General features: G+C 45.9%; 3 protein-coding genes across 3 annotated transcripts in view; 1 reads left to right on the top strand and 2 right to left on the bottom strand.

Moving 5' to 3' along the window:
• The window catches only part of LOC132463376 (protein unc-13 homolog A-like), a 35,851-nt gene extending 31,136 nt beyond the window's left edge, over nt 1-4,715 (top strand). The window contains exon 42 of the mRNA XM_060059500.1: nt 706-4,715. Coding sequence (XP_059915483.1) covers nt 706-994 — 289 coding nt within the window. The 3' untranslated portion in view covers nt 995-4,715. The remainder of the gene's footprint in view (nt 1-705) is intronic.
• Nucleotides 4,716-7,354: 2,639 nt separating this feature from the next.
• LOC132463372 (RNA-binding protein MEX3B-like) lies at nt 7,355-15,646 on the bottom strand. The gene is made up of 5 exons (XM_060059494.1): nt 15,504-15,646; nt 15,230-15,349; nt 14,184-14,730; nt 12,802-13,043; nt 7,355-12,690 (listed from the first exon to the last, which is right to left on the bottom strand). Exons 3-5 carry the CDS (start codon nt 14,671-14,673, stop codon nt 11,470-11,472), a joined length of 1,953 nt encoding a protein of 650 aa, XP_059915477.1. The 5' UTR covers nt 14,674-14,730; nt 15,230-15,349; nt 15,504-15,646; the 3' UTR covers nt 7,355-11,469.
• Nucleotides 15,647-15,992: 346 nt separating this feature from the next.
• On the bottom strand, nt 15,993-20,860 carry mbd3a (methyl-CpG binding domain protein 3a). Its single transcript, XM_060059497.1, has 7 exons — nt 20,677-20,860; nt 20,024-20,180; nt 19,580-19,717; nt 18,425-18,515; nt 18,150-18,327; nt 17,079-17,248; nt 15,993-16,858 (listed from the first exon to the last, which is right to left on the bottom strand). The coding sequence occupies exons 1-6, from the start codon at nt 20,688-20,690 to the stop codon at nt 17,110-17,112; spliced, it is 717 nt and encodes a 238-aa protein (XP_059915480.1). The 5' UTR covers nt 20,691-20,860; the 3' UTR covers nt 15,993-16,858; nt 17,079-17,109.
• Nucleotides 20,861-21,081: the final 221 nt, after the last annotated feature.

The raw sequence follows: 21,081 nt of genomic DNA, 5'->3' as shown, positions 1-21,081 counted from the left end.
CAACCGTTTCTAAAGTAAAGCCCTTTTAGGTTTATGTTTGAATGGGGTTCAACCCCTCTATGGTGGGGATGGAGACAGGGAGAGGCACGGGGGTGTGCTGGGTGGAGAGGGTGAATGACGCAGCGTCGAGCCACCAGTCAGTGTGAGTGGAGCCTCGGGAGGGAGGCTGGCTGGCTCCAGCCGCTGGTGGGCTGAGGGTGTAGCCGCCGGCCCTGCAGCGAGCCAGCCTCCGTCCACACTACGGCCCTCCGCTGGATGTCGTTCACGCTCTCCTTCAACCCGCTTGCTTGTCCCTCTTCACTGTCCTGCCAACAAAGGCTACAAAAAAGCTCATCAAATAAACATGTTTTCCTTTAAGGTTCCTGGTTGGCTAGGCTATCCGGCAAGACTAAATAATCAGACACATTATTTCCATATCTTTGTGGATAAACAAAAGACGTGCAGATTCAAACCATAATCTCGAACACATGATGAAAAGTGTGTACGGTGTCATCCGAACGATGCCCTGTAGTCCTTCCAGGGGATCTCTAGAGCCGTCGCTGTACATAGGAGGACATACAGCCAGCGCTTCACCAGCACCGTTAGCCAGCACAGCTCTGCTGTCCATCACTTCCATAACCCTTTCATCAGCCGTGGACAAACTACCCCACCGCCCCCCGCATCTCTGTGACCTTTCCTTTGACCTTTCCCCCCCCCCCCCTGCAGCTCCCTGGGCACGGAGGTGGGGCCCGAGAGCTACGAGCTGCAGGTGTGCGTGAAGGACTACTGCTTCGCCCGCGAGGACCGCACGGTGGGCGTGGCCGTGCTGCAGGTGAAGGAGGTGGCCAGCAGGGGCAGCGTGGCGTGCTGGCTGCCGCTGGGCCACCGCGTGCACATGGACGAGACGGGCCTGACCGTGCTGCGCATCCTGTCGCAGCGCAACAACGACGAGGTGGCCAAGGAGTTCGTCAAGCTGAAGTCGGACCAGCGCTCGGCCGAGGAGGGCCGCAGTTGAGGGGGGGACCGGGGGGGAGGGGGGAGGAAGTCAGGGATCGCGGGGGAGTGTGGGGGTGGTGCGGGAAAATAAATAAATGAGGTGTGCACAAAAAAAAGACATTTGAGGACAAAATCCCGCCGATTGGTTTGGGAGTATGCATCTATGCAAGGGCGTACATTTACGTGTTGAGTGGGGGGGGGGGTTGTTACACCACCCACCCACCCACAGACAAACCCTCCCCCTCGACCCCCCCCCCCCTCTCCCGCCCACAAACAAAAATGTCATGAGGGCGGAGTCAATCATGTAGAACACCTTCCACACAGCGTTCTCTTGAGTGGAAGATGAGTCCCTGATGCCCCCTTGATTTACAGATGACCGCCCTTGCACTGATGTATACCCTGATGTATGCACTGCCACCACACATTCACAAAGGTGACGACCGCGGTTGCAATACACACACACACACACGCGCGCGAGACAACGCTATAGTGTACAAAGTCTATCTGCATACATTATGCAACAAACCCACTCGCAGTGTTCTCACAGGAACGCGCAGAGAGACAGATAAGCATCACATGTTCCCTCCTCTTTGAGTTAGTGCTAGTTAGCCATAGATCAGCGAGCACCTGTCCATATGCACCCAATCCTACACAAAAACAAACGCACACACAAGCGTCATTATATCATACCCTAACTTTTATAAGCTGTACATTTTCAACAATGATGTATTATAATAAAAGACGATCGAGACAACGCACCACATTCATAGTTTGATAAAGACTACTTTGCACTTTTGCTTCTCTGACTCCGTAAGCGGACTCAGTACTTAACTAGCTATGCTGTGTCTATACGTCTGTCTGTCTGCCTGTCTGCCCCAGACTGATGGCTTCCCATAAGTCTTCCTCTCTGCCTCTCTCTTACTCTCTCTCTCTCTCATTGTGCCGCTCGCGTTCTCTTGCGCTCTGCCACTCTGAATCTCTCTCAGCATCACTCTCTATCTGTCTCTCTCACTCTGCCTCTTTCTCTCTGTCTCTCTCAATCCCATCTCCCCCCCCCCCCCCCTCTCTCTCTCACTCTCTGCATCCATCCAACATGTCTTTCTGTTGCTTGGTCATTCCCCGGTGTGCTGGGGTGGTCGTGTACCGGTTGGCATCATAAGGACACACATTCCCAGATCCCCTTCCCCACTCCCCCTGAACTGTACAATAAACATCTACAGAGCGGACACCCTACACCCCCCCTGTGACCCCCGCACCAGTCCTGTGCCACTCCCCGCCTGCATGTTGATCCCAAGAACACTGTGATTCACTGGCCAACACCGGGCCACCGATGTACAGACTCGCCGCCGCCGCGGTCACTCTCGCCGGGAGCCCCTCGTGTTCGTGTACATTGTGCATATATTCACTCGCTATAACAGGAGGTGTACTAGCAACGCTATAGCCTTCACAGCCATGGATCAACAAGGCAGGGGAACAGTGGTCTGGGGTGCAATGTTTTACACTTAGTCGGTGGGAGGTAACGTAGAGAGGTTTATGTTACGGCCATATTGTGTATATAGACAGATTCTTTGGTGGGCCCTTTCTTTTTTTTCTTTTTAAGCCAACAGAGCAATATCACAGAGTGCCCCTAAACGACGCCATCCCCCTTGCTTGCTGCCATCCTCTATTGCCCCCCTGAATGCACATTTTCCTCAAAAGGGCTACTACAGAATCAGTAGACTTGATGTCCGACGCCACCCGCTGGTTTACACTGATCATGGTTACGGTTGGAAAATCACTGCAAAATGTTGTCGCTGTGTGTCCTCCTTGAAACGCTACCTTTATCGAGATATACGAAAACACATTGACCGTCTGCAGACGATAAAAGAGTTTGGCCAAGCGACTCAAATGAGTGGTGGCAAGAAAGCCTTTTGTAGAAATATTAACATTTGCCGATGGTAAACATTGGGGGAATTCTGCGAGGGGGTGTTTTGGCTGTGGCCCTTCAGTTCCTGGGCTCAGGGCCAGTGTTCGTGCGCCAACAAGCGGGGGCGTCCACCAACACAAGCAATACAGAGATACTAGCCCGACTAATGCTTTCTGGAGGGACACATCAAATGTGTTGTTTGTCCTGAAAACTGTCTCCACTCTCCCAAATCTAAAGCCACTTCTCAAGGCAATAGCTGCATTTGTCTGTAAGTTCACCCAAGCTGTCGAGCCAATCCTCTGTGAGAATTGTTGTGTTGTTTGACATTGAGTGTGTGTGTGTGTGTTTGTGTGTATATAGGGCTGATTGTAAAATATGTGAGGGAAAAAAATGGCTCTGAGATTGGGAGCAATATATGGTACTTACGTAAACAAGTGTATGCTACGCCTATGGAGTATCAACTGCAATATTCAGATCCGTGAGAACTTTTTTAGATTGGTTTTGGTTCAAACGTTTTTTCTTCCATGAACGGGTTGACTTCACATTCCTGCAGTATTTTTGTCAGCCCGTTTCATTTCAGAGGTACGGGCCCATATCTTAGATGATCAGATCTTAGCTTTTTTAATCACCAAGCTGGAGTGGACCAGAACTTCTTACTGAATTATATTTAGAGAAAGGAGAGAAATAAAATAACCCCTTATCCTTGCATCTTATTATGCACAGTGGTGAAACACGACCCACTGCGTCAATGAAGTGAACCAAACTGCATTGTTTTTAACTCCATCTTAGCACCTATTCAAAAAGATATGTTATGAGACAATTGAGGTGTGCAACGGTGCATTGTGTTTAAAGTATTCATCCGTTGGAAAATGTTTTTCTTTTGTTTTAACTGTACACAAATAGAGTAGTAGTGTCTAAACTTCACTGAACTAAGTTGGGTTTGGACTGCTAGGCTTTGTTGTACCTTTGGCTCACTGAAAACTGTTGAGTTTGACCAAATAACCAAGGATGAATGTTGGTGAGTCTTTTCTCTCAGATCTGAAAGAGGTCCCCACTCAGAGATCTCTAGCCATGCCGTAGTCACATGGGTCTTACGTTTGTACAATTCTGGGTTTTCTGGCAGATGAACCGGCCCTTTAAGTGGATGAAACGGGTTCATGTTCCTCTAACATTGAAAACTCCAGGACATTCTCCACCCACCCATGATGAGCAGACGTACCGTCTCAAAACAATCCCACCATGTCATCTGAGTTCCCCAAGAGGCACACTCTGTTTTGTTTTGTACAAACCAAATTAAATGTCAAAACCCCATGATTCAATCTCAACCCTCATAGGCCTATTGCATACGTGGACCACTGCACAGGCCACGGCAATCACACACGTGCGTGTGCACACGCACACATACACACACCAATCTTTATTCAAGCACAAAAGGGCACATGTAAGACCAGACGCATGCATGCCGCATGCCGACTCATCTCTGAGCCCATGCAGCGACGCCCACCCTGTGAATAGAAATAATTACAACTGCATGACGGTGAGTCTTTATTGTGCCAGCACGTGTCTCTTTGATGTTACAAGTCCCGTTTGTCCAGTTTCTTTTTTTAAGATTCAAAGACTATGTATTGACTACTCATTGAACTTTATTTTTTAACAGCTTGTGTATACATCTGCAACCAATATGAATGTAGTGAGAACACAGAATTTGCATGAGAGAGTTATTTTCTACCGAGATTGTTTCTTATCATTAATTGTACTAAATGAGGAATACGTGGAGCTGGAATGCAGCCTGATTGTGACCGGCTTCCTAATAAAAGGACATATCTGCCACAAACCGTCTGACCACGTAATTCTCTCTGCTCCCTCTTGCGTAGTATCTGAGAATTTGGATAAATCATGAGACTTTTTCAATGACTTTTTAAATGTATATAAATATATACATACATATATGAAAAATATTAAAACAAAACTAATTAAATTCAATAAAGTGAACAGTGTATCGAATTTAGGGGCATCTAATTGGGGAATATAATATTTATAAGTATTTTTTAATAAGTATAATCCCATGCAATCGCTACCTTAGAATGAGCCGTTGATAATTACATATGGAGCGGTTCTCACTCCCTGGGCCCGCCATGCTACAGTAGCCCAGAGCGAAATAACGGCTGTGGAGAGGACATGTTTTTAATTCAAAATCATAATCGTTTATCAACTTGTAAACTATGCCCTAAAGTTCAGGTTATAGTTGACAAGTAAAAAAAAACGAGTATCCACAGACTAAATATAAATTATAAATCCATCAACATCACTTGCCACTTGACAACTTACTGGCCCCCCAGATGCCAGGCCGTCGCCCACCCTAGCTTTAGCTGTACCGTCCGTAGAGGGAGGGGGGGAATCAGTTGGTTGCAATCCCCAGACCCACGACTAGAGGCCACTAAACACTGCGCCTTATGAGGGCTGCCTGCTGTGCTGCTTAAGGGGTTTACGATTAACAGACTTTTTGGAGACGAAAGCATTTCCATTTTAACTCGATTTTTTCTGTCTCTTACAAGCCTGAAATTCTGGATGGTTTCAAGGTCTATGGGTTAGCCGCTGAAAAGGTTAAAAAAGGATTGTTTGTCTACATGATGAATCGATAAGGTATCATCCTAATGAGGTCAACTTTTGCAAGTTGGTTTCAGGACATGTTCGGCAAGCCACATTATTCAAAAATGTGGGTTTATTTAATATTCAATAGGCAATTCCGCTACAATGAGCTGCAAATATATGCTTATTTCATCAAAGAGATGTAAATGTAAAGGTCCAATTCAGTTGCCAATAATATGGCTCTCTAGAAATTAGAATACTTACATCAATCCAAAAATGTAATATGTGCCTTAAGCCTTTTTCACATTCAGCCTAGGACATGGTTTATAAAATGCTAATGCTGTGCTCACTTCGAGAGAAAGGCAGAATAGGTCACCCTTCAATGGGGTGCTTCCAAGACGCTCATATACTGCCATCGTGTGGTGGTATGAAGTACTGTAGCAGTGCAGGGCTGACAATTTACATTTTCTTTTTTTTGTATTTTAGCAGTCTGTAGAAAACACTGTGTTAATGGTAGTTGTAAGCCTAATTTATGTGCAGTGAATTATTGTTACAGCACTATGGTTAAAAATGGCAACAACAAAAAGTGATACAGTTGAAAATATCCATTAGGTAAAGTACAATGACAGTTAAAAGAACAAAATACTGCATACTGCAGTTATTGTAATGCAGTATATATAGTACTATGGTATCGTAATTGTAGTATTCTATAGCAAAATAAAAGTATAATAAAAGTTCTGTAATTTACTTCAGTAGATTGTAGTTTATGTAGTAAACTGTAGTAGTATATAATGTAGTATACTGTAGTAATAAAACTGCAGTTTTCTGTAGTATACTATATTTTACTGTAGTAGTATACATGTGGTATACTGTAGTAATAAAACTGCAGTTTTCTGTAGTATACTATAGTTTACTGTAGTAAAACTACTATAGTAAGGTTCAAAAACACTACAATATTTACTATAGTATATATAGGGTGTACTGTAGTTTATTTACTATAGTAAACTATAGAATTATCTGTAGTATACTATAGTTTACTGTAGTAAAACTACTATAGTAAGGTTAAAAAACACTACAATATTTACTATAGTATATATAGGGTATACTAATTTATTTACTATAGTAAACTATAGAATTTTCTGTAGTATACTATAGTTTACTGTAGTAAAACTACTATAGTAAGGTTCAAAAACACTACATTATTTACTATAGTATATATAGGGTATACTATAGTTTATTTACTATAGTAAACTATAGAATTTTCATGTGGGAAATATGCTTATTTCATCAACAGAGATGTAAATGTAAAAGTCCAATTCAGTTGCCAAGTAATATGGCTCTCTAGATATTAGAATACTTTCATCAAGCCAAAAATGTAATATGTGCCTTAAGCCTTTTTCACATTCAGCCTAGGACATGGTTTATAAAAAATGCTAATGCTGTGCTCACATCGAGAGAAAGGCAGAGTAGGTCACCCTTCAATGGGGTGCTTCCAAGACGCTGATATACTGCCATCGTGTGGTGGTATGAAGTACTGTAGCAGTGCAGGGCTGACAATTTACATTTTCTTTACACCCAGTGCGAAATAAAAGACAGACGCTTTGGTTATTGTTTTACAGTAAAAAATGAAACCAAAAACAAGACTTTATTAAAGAAGCATAAAAAATAAAACTCTTGATACATTTCTTATAACCGTCAAGTCAGCTCAAATCATATGATTATACAATTTTTCCAGCTCACGGTTAAAAGGTCCATAAACTTTCAAATAAAATATATTTCAATTTTAAAATTTCTTCAATAATTTCTCATTTTGTTATAAATTGCCTATAGGTTGTACACAGAAATAAGGAAAATAAAAAATGAAAAATAAAAATAAATTTGAAGTAATAAAAAGGGTCACATTATTGTCTGGGATATTCAGGTAAGCAAATAAATTGTAAAAATAAAATGTGTAAAAAGGTTTTTTTTTCTTAAAAATCATTTGCCAACGCCTGGTGGCTTGAAGACATGCAGATGGTTAACTTACAAATAATGATACATGTTCTTTAAAAACTACACTTATCGTCAATTAAGTCCTTTAACCTTTCCAAAAATGAGATCCCAATGATTGTATTCAGGATATATACACAACGCAGGTCAGGCCTGAAATCTAGTTTGCTAACATGTACATTTTGGTAATCTGCATACAAAAAGAATTAAAGCAAAAAAGGAGCATGACGGGGGGAGGTGGGGGGGGAGGGGAGTGTATTGCCCCTCACTGGCATGGCTCCCTCTCTGTATCTTTCTCTTTCATGAAGAGAGAAAGACAAAGGTCAGAGGTCGCTAGTTAGCATGCCTCAGGAAACCCTGTTTTCAAACCTTTGGGAAAGGGGAGGGGATACTTTCAGTTAAGATAAGAAACCAATAAAGAAACAGCCATCAATATGAGAATATTTGTACCTTTTTAAAAACAAGTAAGGCTCTGTACATAACCAAAACAACATTCTCCCATTGGCCAAAAGAGATCCGGGTGCAACAACAGAATGTACATTAGACCCCACGCGGCGCTAAAACGAAACGCTCTCTCGACAACGCTCCGCTGGGGAGTCCTCGGAGAAGAAGGCCTGACAAAAGGCCTCGACACAGACACATACAACAGTCATTATTTGGCTGTTTGTGCAGACACATCACACCCCCCGCCCCAACCCCTCCCCTAAATCCTGTCTAAATAAGTAGTGAGAAGAAAAAAGATGCCAGAGTTTAACATTGGACCCCGTTTGTGGGGGAAAAAGGGTTGTCGGTTGTAAAACATACGAGCGCTGCCCGGGCACGAGGGTGGCCGCCGAGAGGAAGGAGAAGGCACCAGCACTGCAGTGCAGTGAAGAAGAAAAAAAAAAAAAAGACGCTGGTGGACCTACACCCCTCCCCTCCCTCCTGGATGTGGAACTACAAGTGTTCCCCTCATTCTTTATGTGTTTCAGTAGGGCGGCACACACCCCGAGCACTGTAGGCTAATCTCGAGCGCGACACTAGTACAGCTGCACGGACCCCCCCCCCCCCCCCCTGCATGCGTGTGTGTGGACAAACGAGAACCCATTCAAGTCAAACAGCCTCGGTCGCTGTAAAAAACCCTGGACAGTAGGCTGATGGGATTATTGAGGGGGGGGCTGCCGCGAGTCCTCCGTGTCATAGTAGTAGTGTAGTAGTACACCGCCGGGGAGCGTTCCAGAGCCGGCACGCAGCGCCAACGCCTGTAACATCTGGGCTGCTGCTGCGCGCGCGTCGACCCCCCCCGGCCGGCACCGCGCGTAACGGTGTGTGGCGGCTCACACTGCCCCGGGACGGCCGGGGACAGAGTCCCGCCTCCAGGAGCGACTGGAGGAGGAGAGGGGAGATGAAGACCCGGCCGCTTGATCCACCGTTGCGTCGACGCCGTAGAAGTTACATTAGCACATGGGCCCCATGCGTTCTGGGGGGACTGCAACAGCTCCTGTGTTTCTAGGGCATGGCAGGGATCGTCCAGTAAGGAAGTACGACTTTAAAAACGACAAAAGCAAAAAAAAAACAGAATCTGCAGCTGTTGGCTTTTTTTTTTTTTTCTTTTTTTTTTTTTAACACGCCGGTGTCTGGAAGCCCTGGATGACCTAGCTACTAGCTGCCGGTTTAGAAGGGTTAGCGGGTGGTCGTTCCTTCTGATGCGTGAGCCTCAATACAAGGCTGGATACAGCTGCAGAGTCCCGTCAGGAAGCCCTTTTTGCATTTGTTTGATTCACTTTTGCTTCTGCGTCATGGCTTGTCTCGCTCGGCGGGCTGGCTCTCAGGTCGTTTGAGTGACGGGTGTCAGCAACACGGAAAACACTTTTGGAGGCGGTTACTATGAATTCACAGTAAACAAAGAAAAATAACAAATACAAACGGAAATGGAGGCAACTGCCCTTTAAGGTGTTGCTCAATCACGTTGGTTAAAGTACAAATGTCAAAGGAAATGATACGCCATTTAGTGCATAAAACTTGGCCATGGAGCTCTATACCGGAGTCATAACAGAGTCATTTCAGAGTGCCATACAGCTTTGCTGCTCAAGTGGGGGTGGAAGACCAAAACATAAAAAAGGAACTCAACTGTATGAGCCGTGATTTTCCTTTTTCTCTGGTTTTTGTTTTTGTTTAGAGGGGCTAGGCGTCGCAGTGCATCAGTCTAACTATATCCCCTTGTTACTAGTCTAAGTGGGCGGGGCACTCGCCTCCACCGAGCCCCCTATTGGACAAGTCAATCAATGGATGTGACATCACAAAAGCCCTATCTAAAATCCTATTATTTAAAAAATACGCCTTGCATACAGCCTGACATGTCAATAGTCACAAAAAATATTATAAAGAACACTAAACACCCCGATCTTGTTGTAACAGAGAAGAGGGTCTGAGCGAGAGGACTGGCGGACATGGATGGATATTACGGATAACTTCACTACGTTCCGCGGGTCAAGGATTGGTGGAACAGACAAAGAAAACAGACTTCTTAAAAAGCCATAAGAACGAGTTTGACGGTGGAAAGAAAGCCCAAAACACAACCCATGGATGGGACCTCGTTCACATCTACTCTGAACCACATTAAGAGAGATCTATCATCAGGCACAACAAAGGACATAAATGGAGCTGGGACACATTCTTCAGTGCCAATATGACTTTCTCTAAAGGGGACTTATGTCATATTGCCGTATACATGGTAAAAATGGGGACGCGTACAAAATAAAGTGGCATTCATTTAAGTTAATTACGGTAACGCTTAACATTAACGTTCAGTCATTAGTTATCTACAAGCCTTAAGTTAATGCCAAACGTATCATGATCAAAACATTAATATCAATTAGATGGTTACTAATTGCTATGTTAAAAGATAATGTTGACTAGCCCTTATAAGCCATATCAAAATCAACCCTTTAGTGACATCACAAGTGGGAGTGTCCTCAGAGGTGATATCAGCCTACAAGTTGGTGCAGTAAACCGCTTAGGCTGCTGGGTGGATCTATCCATAGCACCCATCAACAAATCAATAGGAATGTTTTGTTAAAGGCTTATAAATGATTTATGACTGAACGTTCTATAAAGTGTTAGCTAATTCTGTTTTGAGAATGAGTAAATTCATTCAGAGTCAACAATGCATCATTTGAGGGTTTTTGTGCTGATTAAGAGGGGGAGTTTCTGTCGGGTTTAAAAGGGTTCTGTAGCTGCGTGGGTCGAGTTAGTGCCCGACTACATGAGGAACCACATCCCATAATGACACAAACACTATGGACGAGAGCGCAGCAGCGAGCCAGAGAGGAAAATATTGAGTCTTTTGTTTCAAAGAAGCTCACGTCCCATTCAGGAGCACGAAGAGGTGGGGGGGAGGGGGGGGGGGAAGACTAGAAAAAGTGTTGACAGCTTCCTCATAAAATATCTTGCGTATAAAAAGTGTCAAAATAAAGGCTGTGAGAAGCAGGCAAAATAGAGATCTTAAGAAGCGGGCATGAGGAGACGTAGGGACGAGGAGCAGACGGCAGCGACCCTGAACTATGGCAGCGCTGCAGGGACTGCTCACAAATGAAGGCCTGAAGAAAGATAAGACACTGGTTTCCTCCCACCTGTTCCCACTGGGAGGCGGTCCGAGGCCTGGCTGGCCGCCACCACACAGACCGCCCGCAGCTCGCCTCACGCAGACAAAATAAGTCTCTTTAAAATTATTATTATTATTATTGTAGTCGTTATTATTATTCATCTTGACAAAGTTATCAGCAATAAATCAAATCCTTATATTATGGTTGTCTATGAATGCAGTTGTCCATCCTGGTCCATCCTATGTGTGCAAAGATCCTTAAGAGTGACTCCTCCTCCTCCTTGCTCCTCCTGCAGTTTGTCCATTTTTTTGTATTTTTTTAAGATAGTAAGACAACTTGAGTTTTGCTCCCACCCCCTACAGTAGCCCTACCCTCCCCTCCCCCCCCCCCCCCCCTGGACCCTATTCTCGCTGCGTCCCAGGCCCTCTAGGAGAAGATGCGGATGCACTGTGTGGTGGGCGTGTGGCAGACGGGGCACTCGGGGTCGGCCGACTGGCAGATCTGCCCGGCGCACTCCATGCAGAACAGGTTGTGTCCGCACGGCACCAGCGCCGCCGTCACCTCGCTCTCGAAGCACACGAAGCAGTCCCGGTTGGCCCCGGGGCCCAGGGCCACCAGCCCCGCCACCCCGGGCCCCGGCGTGGCCTTCAGCCGGCTCAGCATGCCGGCGCTGAGGCCGCTGCCGCCCTCCGACTCGGTGGGCGAGCCCCCGGGCAGGGAGGAGGCCGAGCAGGAGGAGTAGCCCGTGGACGAGCCCCCCGAGCTGGAGCTGGACGCGCCGGAGAAGGAGCCCGCGCCCGCGCCGCCCGACTGCAGCCAGGACAGCGTGCTGAGGGGGTCGCTCTGGGCGCGGCGGGCCAGCGGGTGGTCCATGGGGCCCACCGCCGCGTCCTGGGGCAGCGTGGGGGACAGCCGGGGGGTCACCACCCCGCCGCTCAGCCCGCTGCTGTTCCGACGCAGCGGCTGCTGCTGCTGCTGGGCGGAGCCGGAGGACTTGCCGCCGCTGCCGCCGCCGCCGTTGACGAAGGGCGCCCAGATGTTGGCGGAGCTGAACTCAAAGCCCAGCTCCTCTGCGGTGGGCACGGCGGCGTCCCCGCCGAAGGTGAAGCCCCCGGCGCTGCTGGAGCCGGTGCTGAAGGGGCTGGTGGGGCTGCCCCCGTCCTTGGCCTTGCGCGCGGCGCTGTAGCCGTCGGAGCTCACGCTGCCGCTGTGCGCGTGGTAGGACGCCGTGGAGGACATCTTGCGGTTGGAGGAGGACGAGGAGGAGGAGTGCGGGCCGGACATGGGCGGCGGCGGGGGGGGCGGCGGCGGCGGGGGTCCGCCGTGGTGCCCGGTGGCCTTGGACCACAGGGCCGCCCCCAGGCCGGCGCTGAGGGCGCCCAGGCCCTCCAGGCTGACGTCGGTGCCGTTGGTGTGGAAGTCGTTGTCCCCCTGGAGGTCCACGAAGGCGCCGGTCCGCAGGGTGATGTGGGTCTCGATCTCCTCGCGGGCGCGGTCCACGTTCTCCGGCATGCCCGTCACCTCGAACACCGGGTCCTTCTCCCGGCTGGGGGTCACGATGTAGGTGTGGGTCTGCTGCTGGATGCGCTTGATGGTGGCGCCCTTGGGGCCGACGACCAGACCCACCACCCTGTAGGGAACCCGCACCTGCGCCACAACCAACCACCACACGTTACCATCACGCTCACACTCAAATCAATCAAGACGGCTTTCATCAAGGCGATGGAAGGTGAAGACGACGGTGGTGAAGGCGGGCACCTGTATAGTGGTCTGCCCGGGCAGGTGAGGGGGCCCGGGGAGGGTGCCGCCCCCGGTGCCGGTGCCGGCCTTGCAGCGGGACGCCCGGATCATGGAGAAGTGCTCGGCGGCAGACACGATCTCTCGCTTGGCCATCTCCACGTCCTCGCGGCGGCCCGTCACGATGAACACTGGCTCCTCCCCGCGCACCGGGGTCTTGATGTAGGTGTTGGTCTTGGCACGCAGGGCCTTGATCTTACAGCCTGGACGCAGTAAGAGAGGACTGGTTACTAATGAGAACTTAAGTTAAAAAAAATATGTAAAAATAAATAAAATAATTTTAATGATTGCAACCATTATGTCCAATGATATCAATGTTTGCTTATTTGATCAGAAAAAAACAACAAAGACATGTTATATTTGTCATTACATTTTGGATGGACAATTAAAAATGTGTTGGTCCACATCATACCAAAATCAACCAAAATCAGTAGACTATGGTTTTATTTGCTTATCCACCATCACCAACAACATTGTTGCGCTGTTGCTTTAAATGCAGACGGTATATCGGTCACAACCAATAGGGCGCACGGTGCGTGATGTCATTCTGGGAAGCAGAAAGCATGGCTTTTTCAAACAAAGAGAACAATGCCATAACGATAAACATAATCTTTCTTGGGTGCACCAAATTTAACAATTGAGTTTACAATATAATATGTATTTCAACCAACTAAGGGAATTAAAAAATAGAAAATCGTAGTAGAAAAATGAAATATTAAGAGACCCTGGCAGACGGAGCTGGGCGCAGGGCGTAACACCGCCCAGCCCCGTGTTTGTTCGCCTGCCCCCGTCTTACCCTCAAATTGGCTACCAAAATAAATTAATATAACCCTCAAAACCATGAATGCCCACACAAAACTTAAAGAGGTTCACGGTGATGATTTAAAAAAAGCGGGGGGTTACACACAATTTCTTCGGTACGTTTCTTTTGTTTGGTGCAGCCTGCTAGACATGTCCAGACTCCGACAATCTGCCGCTTTGTCTGACCCTCTCCTACCCCTCCCCCTCCCTCCTACTTATGAGCCACACACACACACACACACACACACACACACAGAAGCTCTGCCAATCCATTGTCTAAATACGGGTCTAAATCACATGCAAATATGATAAACATGTTACTTTAGCGCTGTACATCTTGCGGGATCAAATTAAGGCCGCGACATTGATTGCAGTCATCAGCGCGAACTCCCTTCATTCACACCTGGTGGGCTGTAAAACTTATGACACCCACCACCCCATCAGTCACCCAAACAAAGAGCCGCCTGCATGCTCCTTACGGAGGCCGTTTATATAATCAATATAAACGACCGCCTTGGTCATAAAATAAACAAGGCTCTTACCTTGTCGTCCCACGATCTCGGCCACATGTTCGGAGCTGGGGACGGGCACGCACTCGGTCATGTTGACACTTCTCTTTCGGTTACAGAGGACGCTGCTTTGTTCCCCGTGGAGCATGGAGTGGGAAGCGGCCATGTGGTACCCGCCTGAGCCGTAGTACTCTGGGGACGGGGAGCAGGACGTCGGACTGTCCCGTGAACCATTGGGGTGTTCCATCATTTGTAGGTCCACGTAACCTCCCCCGTTACAGTTCTCGGAGCCCGGTCCCTGGGTCCCGTCGAGCGGGTCCACCAGTCCCCCTCCGTTGCCACCACAGTCCACCTTTTCCAGGGCCATCAGTGACAGCTGGTCTAGGGCGTACCGGAGCGCTTCTTGGTGATCCTCATCCCGGGATTCTTGGTCCGTTTCTCGGATTAGACCAACCCCATTGTGCTGACTGCTGACTACCATGTCGTGGTCCATAATCTCGGGGTGGAATAATGGGCTAGGCATCTTCCCGTGGAAATCACATCAGATCCCAAATGGACCAAGAAATTAGTTGAGCGCGCACTATAAGAAAAAAACATAAATAATAAGTGTTCCAATAAAAATTGTATTACATAAACGAACAAGTGATAAACCATTTATGGTTTGTTGGTTTTACACAAGGAAGACCCCTAAACAGTCATGTTTTGGGAGCCTTGCTTTGTCTGCTGTTTCTTTTTGTCTGGCCATCCAAGTTGGATGTTGTTGTCTCCCCAGGACGGAGTGCAGCCCATGGAACGCCTTTCAAAATGTAAATGTAATCTCGCTAACGACCATTCACCTATAAATCGTCACATGTGTAAATCGTTTTAAATAGATAAGAGCTGTTGGTTGCTTTTGCCAGCCACGCTAGCTAGTCCCACACAGTCGGTTCTCAGTCACGTTGCCGACCCCTTTGTTTGGGAGTACTAATGCTAGCTGGTTAGCTCTGGGCTGATAGTCGAGCTAAAACCAAGTTCGTGTCAAATTCTAGTCAGACAGCACTTAACAATCACAAACATGAAAACGGTATTAACTTATTTACCTTGAGTGTCTTGCACTTTCTTTTTGATCCCTCTTGCGTCTGGTTATTTCTTGAAGGAAAGATGAGAAGCAGCCAGGAGGCGACCAGTGTGCCCTGTGAGCTAGCAAGCTAGCTAGCACGCTAAATTGGGGGCGTTGAAGAAAATGTTTAAAAATGAAAAGAGGACTAACTGTGCATAAGATCTCAATGCGGTCGTACGCCAAAGCATGCAGGTGTCCCCCGCAAAGCAAACCAGTTAGGTGACAATCATTTGAATTCCATGCAGATAAATTACCTTTGAGTAAGACCCAGTTTCTTGCTCCTTCTCCCTCCTGTTCCCTGACCCTGGTCCACCGCCTTTGTCTCGCCGAGCGCACGCCGCTCAGACTGTCTCCTCCACACGGGACTGACGTCACCCGCGACACAACAATGGGTTCAAAGGCCATGGAATACACGGAGCGCATCACAGTTAAGCTTATTTTGTTTTTGTCGCTCGATATTGTTTGTGCGATTTTTTACACATGTTTTTAGATTGCAAAATGTAATACCATTTTGTGAGGCATTGATTGTTACGTAATATGATGTATTCTATTTTGTCATGGTAGGGTGTGTTCATCATGGCTTCGCGAGGAACGTTTTTTTTTTGGGTGGACCCACAAAAGAATGATGCTCATGATGTAGGTCGTGGTTTATTTTCATAACAAAAATAACAGGTTGGCTATGTGAATGGTTAGTACTTAAGACATATACTGAGATAAATGCACAAAGATTCAACCAAGACGAGTTACGAAAAAGGTTACATTTATTGGAGTGGCATAACGTGGTACAGAAAACATTTCTGAAAACAAATCTTGGGGGGGAAGGTGGTGAGAGGTGCAATCAAAAATAATAATATCAGTCTTCTCGGTACACATACAAATTATATATCCCCGTTTAATTTATACAGGGACGATGATCGTACATTTACAAACATGTTTGGTTTATCCCATAGAAATGAACAACAGTAATACATTTTTAACACAAAATAAAACCGTGTAAACAGGTTTTGGGGCACGACGAAAAGAAAGGGAAAAAACGTAAAGAAAAACAACTTCTTCCCGTGTAAACATGTTAAACAATCATCACATCAAAACACTTATTCACAGTAACTGGAGTGCTACACGCACGTAAACATACCAGTTAAACACTTCAAGGGCACTTACACTTGCCGGAGAAGGTTGTTAAACAGCAAGACATTCGGAGAGAGAACCGTTAAACAAGCTTTTCAGCTCACACTTAACTGAAACATTCACATACAATGCAAAGTCTCCCCCCCACATAACTCCTGTTAGCTTGAGTTCCCCAAGAAAGCATCAAGTTGAGCACCATCTGTAACTGCCACCATTCTGAAATATGGTTAGAGGTAAACGGAATAAAATGGGACTGGCAAAAAACATTGAACTGCAACTATCCGGTCAAGGATAGATTATCTATTGTCAAAATAAAATTAAAAAGGAATAATAAATTGAACATAAAAACGGAATATCTTGAATAAAATGTCAGCTTCACCGTTACAAAAGTCTGAGGTAAATCTTGATGGTTGCAGTCGTTTGAAGTCCTTTCTACGCAAGAGAATGGCCCTTTCCATGCAACTCCTTGGAAAAAAAAATCCTGGAAGTAAATAATGTTATTACTGTAGTTATTCATTATACATTTCTTCTGATAGATGTCATTCACCAACAGGTACACTAGTATTTGATCAGAGCAGCTTTTGGCTGGGAGTCCAACACCATCTCCACTAGGCTTCCCACACCCGAATAAAGAGTATGAACATGCAATGCTGTCGCACATCACATGCGCGTGTAAAGCAGTACCCGATTTGAATGCTTACCTTTTTCATGGGAATTTCATCTGAAGGCGTGCTATTCGTCCAAATCCATGGTGGTGCTGGTTGTTAATGATTTTGATTCAGCTGTTTTGTCCTCCAAGTGAGCCAGCATGTCCGCCATCAAGGCCTTCTCCAATCTCCTCCTCACGTTGTGTACCATGTCCTCCTGTTTCCTGTCACAGGAGAGAAGACAACGGATGGTTCTCTGTTTGACAGTTTACAGGTACGGCCACTTGGTGGCAACCAGCAGTGCTTTGAATGTATCCCGCTCACAGGAAGTGGTTCCAACTGAACCAAAACAGCTGTGGTAGCCAATCTGGACACAGTATAAATTAAATCAATGGTTACATCGCACATCTGTCACGAGTATCTAGCAGTGCTGGGAAGGCGTTGATATATGGCGTGTGGATGGTGCCAGACATACCCTTCCTCAAGCAGCATGCTAGCCCCACTCTGCTAGACACCTTTACATTTGAGTCTGAATGGATAGGACTGATGGAGTACTGGGAAAGCCTTCCTTTCAACTTTGCCAACTTTGCCAACTTTGGCCCCGCAGCATTACATAAATAGCGTATACATAGCTCATTGTACTGCACGTTGGACCTTTACTGTCATCTGGTAATTGTTATTACACATTTATTTTATAATCTGTTAAAGGGTTTCCTAACCCGGCATCTGCCTCAATGAAGGCTAACAGGGGCCTAATTTCTACAATACAAAGTTCGAATATGCTCAACAAATCTGTCAGAGTTGTATGAACAATATAGTATTGCCCTTAAAGCTATGGTATTGGTAAGCAATACACTAAGAATTTTTTTCTGTCATTTACTTGTGAGCATAACCGGACCGTTCCTCAAGACAATTCAAACCTATTGCTAAACTAGTGGGATGATTTTTCAGAAATGGCCTACCCTAATTTTAACTCTGTAATTCTCATGTTACAATTGGTATTTAAAAAAATAGCGCCGGTCTGGTTAAGGTCTTCAATGCTCAAAATCCAACACCAATCCGCTTTGACAGGGAATCCATGGCCAAATGAACATCCCACATTTCAGGAGTCAATGCGTCTCATACCTGATATCGTCATCAGTCACCATGAAGGCCTTGCAGAGTGGCTGTGTGGTGTTCAGCCACACTCCTGGATTCTTCTCTACTGCGGATGTGTGCTGTCCTGTGACAGGCTTAGGACTGGTGTGAAGTGCACTGGTAATGGCGGAAATTAGGGACCTGTCTGAACACACAGGGCCGACACCTGGGGAGAACAAAGAACAGGCCCGGATCAAGCCAAGGGAAATTACACGTTACCTAATTGTATCAAGTGCAACAGAGGAATGTACTCCCCGTCTCACCCTGTAAGCCCTTGGGAAGATCCATGGACTTCACTAGCTCCTCTGCAATGTCGAAGGCATTGAGACCACTCAACTTTTTCTCCCAGAACAACTAAGGACAAACAATTAGAAACTGAGTGAAACTTCCAAACAAAAGCTCATGGGTTGAGGAACCTTCCATGAAGGACATATTCCACATAAATATCACCAAAAAAAAAAAAAAAAAAAAAGAACATGACACAACTGAACAGATCTTCACACGTCATTGAAAAATGTATTGATCTGTATCCGTTACTGCACTCATCTTTATTCATAATAGCCCTTTCACATATGCACTGTAAGACAGACACTCTCTAGATTATACCCGGAGGGGCTGTATGTGTGACGCAAATGTCAGAATCCACGCCTCCAGAGTTTACCTGGCCAGGCCCCTAGTGTAAAATCCAGGGCATCGGAGCGCCAGAGAATTCCCAACGAGCGAGTGGGTGTGTTGCGGACGTGGTCATGACGTTTCTATCATGCGGCTGGCGCGAAACCAGGAGCATGGAGTGTAGCTGCTTCGTACTTTTCTCTCGTCTGTATTTTGCCTTCCAACTTCTTTCCACTCTTCTGTTGATGTTTAATTTAGGTCTTAATAAATGCAGTGTTGATATCACTGCAGCATTTCCAAGTTGGAAGCCTCACCCGCAATCTTTGCTGTGTTGTAAACAAAACACTGTGGTTATCAATTCATACTTTTTGCGTCACGTCCTGCCTCCTACGCACTCGGCCCGGGCGCCGTCCCTCGCCTAAAGTATCCAGAGTATCTCCAATATGCGTGAACACGTCTGATACGGCTTATCTCCGGCTGTGTGTTTCATGTGTGCAAGGGCAACTCCGGATCACCCCTCGACCCGATTCTCCAGAGATTATACAGAGTTCATGTCTGAAAGGCCTATGGTATTCATGAGCTAAACTTTGAGTTGCAAGTACATTCCAAAAAGGACTGCCAGGCTTGCCACTTTATGAACTTACAGTAGATAATGCACTGGACTGTCTGGTACTGCTAGAAAATATTACAATTCACTTTGTCTATGTCAGCTATATCCTTCCAATTGCAGCAAGTCGCATTCAGTAAATACAAGCTCATTATTAAACCATAGAAATGTGAGTGCACCATGTAGCATTCTGACTCACCTGTTTTGGCTGATCAAGAGCTTTATGCGGATCTGTCTTCACCTTGTTGGTTGGATGATTTGTCACCTTGGTTACAGGCTGTTTAAAGATGGAAGCGGTCTGTCTGACTGGCAGGGTTGTGTTAAGGTCAGGCTTGGACTTCAATGAAAAGGTGACAAAGAATATGGTTAAGAGGTTGGCATTGAACCATTTCTTCGAAGCCAATACATTTTACTAAATAAAAAAATGACCCAGAAAAAAATTACTGCATCTACCAGTTAATTATACATAGTATCTATAGGATATAACCTCCTTATAAATGATAATTGTTTTACAATACGGCAATAGTTTCACAACACTATTAATAGTCTCAATTTGAGAAATATCTTCCAAACACAGGTTGACACAAAATTATGACATAACATGGGGCGTTCTCCGTTAACATTGTCCTTCATAAATATTCACCTTAATATGACTGCTGTGAGGAGGATGCTTATGCCGGTTGTGCTGGAGTTTGGCCGTGAGCATCCTTCCTGTGGCGGGGTCGATGGCATGCACGCCCGTGCTGTTGCCCAGACACCGGGCGATGTGTGGCTTATTCAGGAATCGCTTCGTAGGTATACTGTGGAGGAAACAAACGGATCACCTAACTATCATTCAGCATGCTCCCTGCAGCGTCGTAATCAACGGTTGTGCGCGTTCGTTTATTCGTGTATTTAAGTAAACATCAACAATGATCGGTGGTCTTTGACCGTCAATGCGTTGCAAAGGTCACGTATCCGTGTTAAGGCCTATCAAGTCAAACATTTGTAAACAATGAAAGTTAACTTGCTAGTCAAACTAGCCGACATTAGCTACAACTACCGGGACGTTACAAGTTAAACAACTATTCGAAACATGACTTTGCCTGCGCCTTCCGTCAAACAACACACATTAAGACATTAGAGACGTAGATTCGCTAACAAAGCTGCACTACTTAGCCCTTGAGCGGTGTCAGTGTAAGGACCAGGCAATGTGTTTGTTAGCTAGGCTAGCTGGTAAGTCCTGAATCTGCATAAAGTAGCCGATGCGTTCGTGCATTTATTGAAACAACAAAAACTCAACGTATAACTTTTTACCCTTTTCTCTCCATCCTTTCTGTCTTTGTTGAAGATGTTTTTCTGATATAAAAAGTTGAGGTAGCGTAATTTAGCAAGATCCGGATTAGCTAGTGTTTAGGGTTTCCCGTGTTGTCAGCTGTCCTGCTTTCTCCCGTCTAGACTTTATTAGATCACTCCGCAACCACTAACGAGCCATCCGTCGGCAGTGCCTCTAAAAACTAGTCCCACGATTACAAAGGATTTTGCTAGATTGTGTGCAATGAGTAGAAATTAATATAAGGCATGCATGTTTGTCAACATTATGGTAACGTTTATGAAATGCTGAAACTAAATACAATGTATTAATTGCTAAAAAAAAATATTAGGAAACTATGGGAAAATACTGTGCATTAAACAAATGTGTATAGCTTTAACCATAGGTTA

The sequence above is a fragment of the Gadus macrocephalus genome, chromosome 8, assembly GCF_031168955.1.
Source record: "Gadus macrocephalus chromosome 8, ASM3116895v1".
Classification (NCBI taxonomy): domain Eukaryota; kingdom Metazoa; phylum Chordata; class Actinopteri; order Gadiformes; family Gadidae; genus Gadus; species Gadus macrocephalus.
The sequence above is the reverse complement of the archived record's forward strand: the minus strand, read 5'-3'. Positions and strand labels throughout refer to the sequence as shown.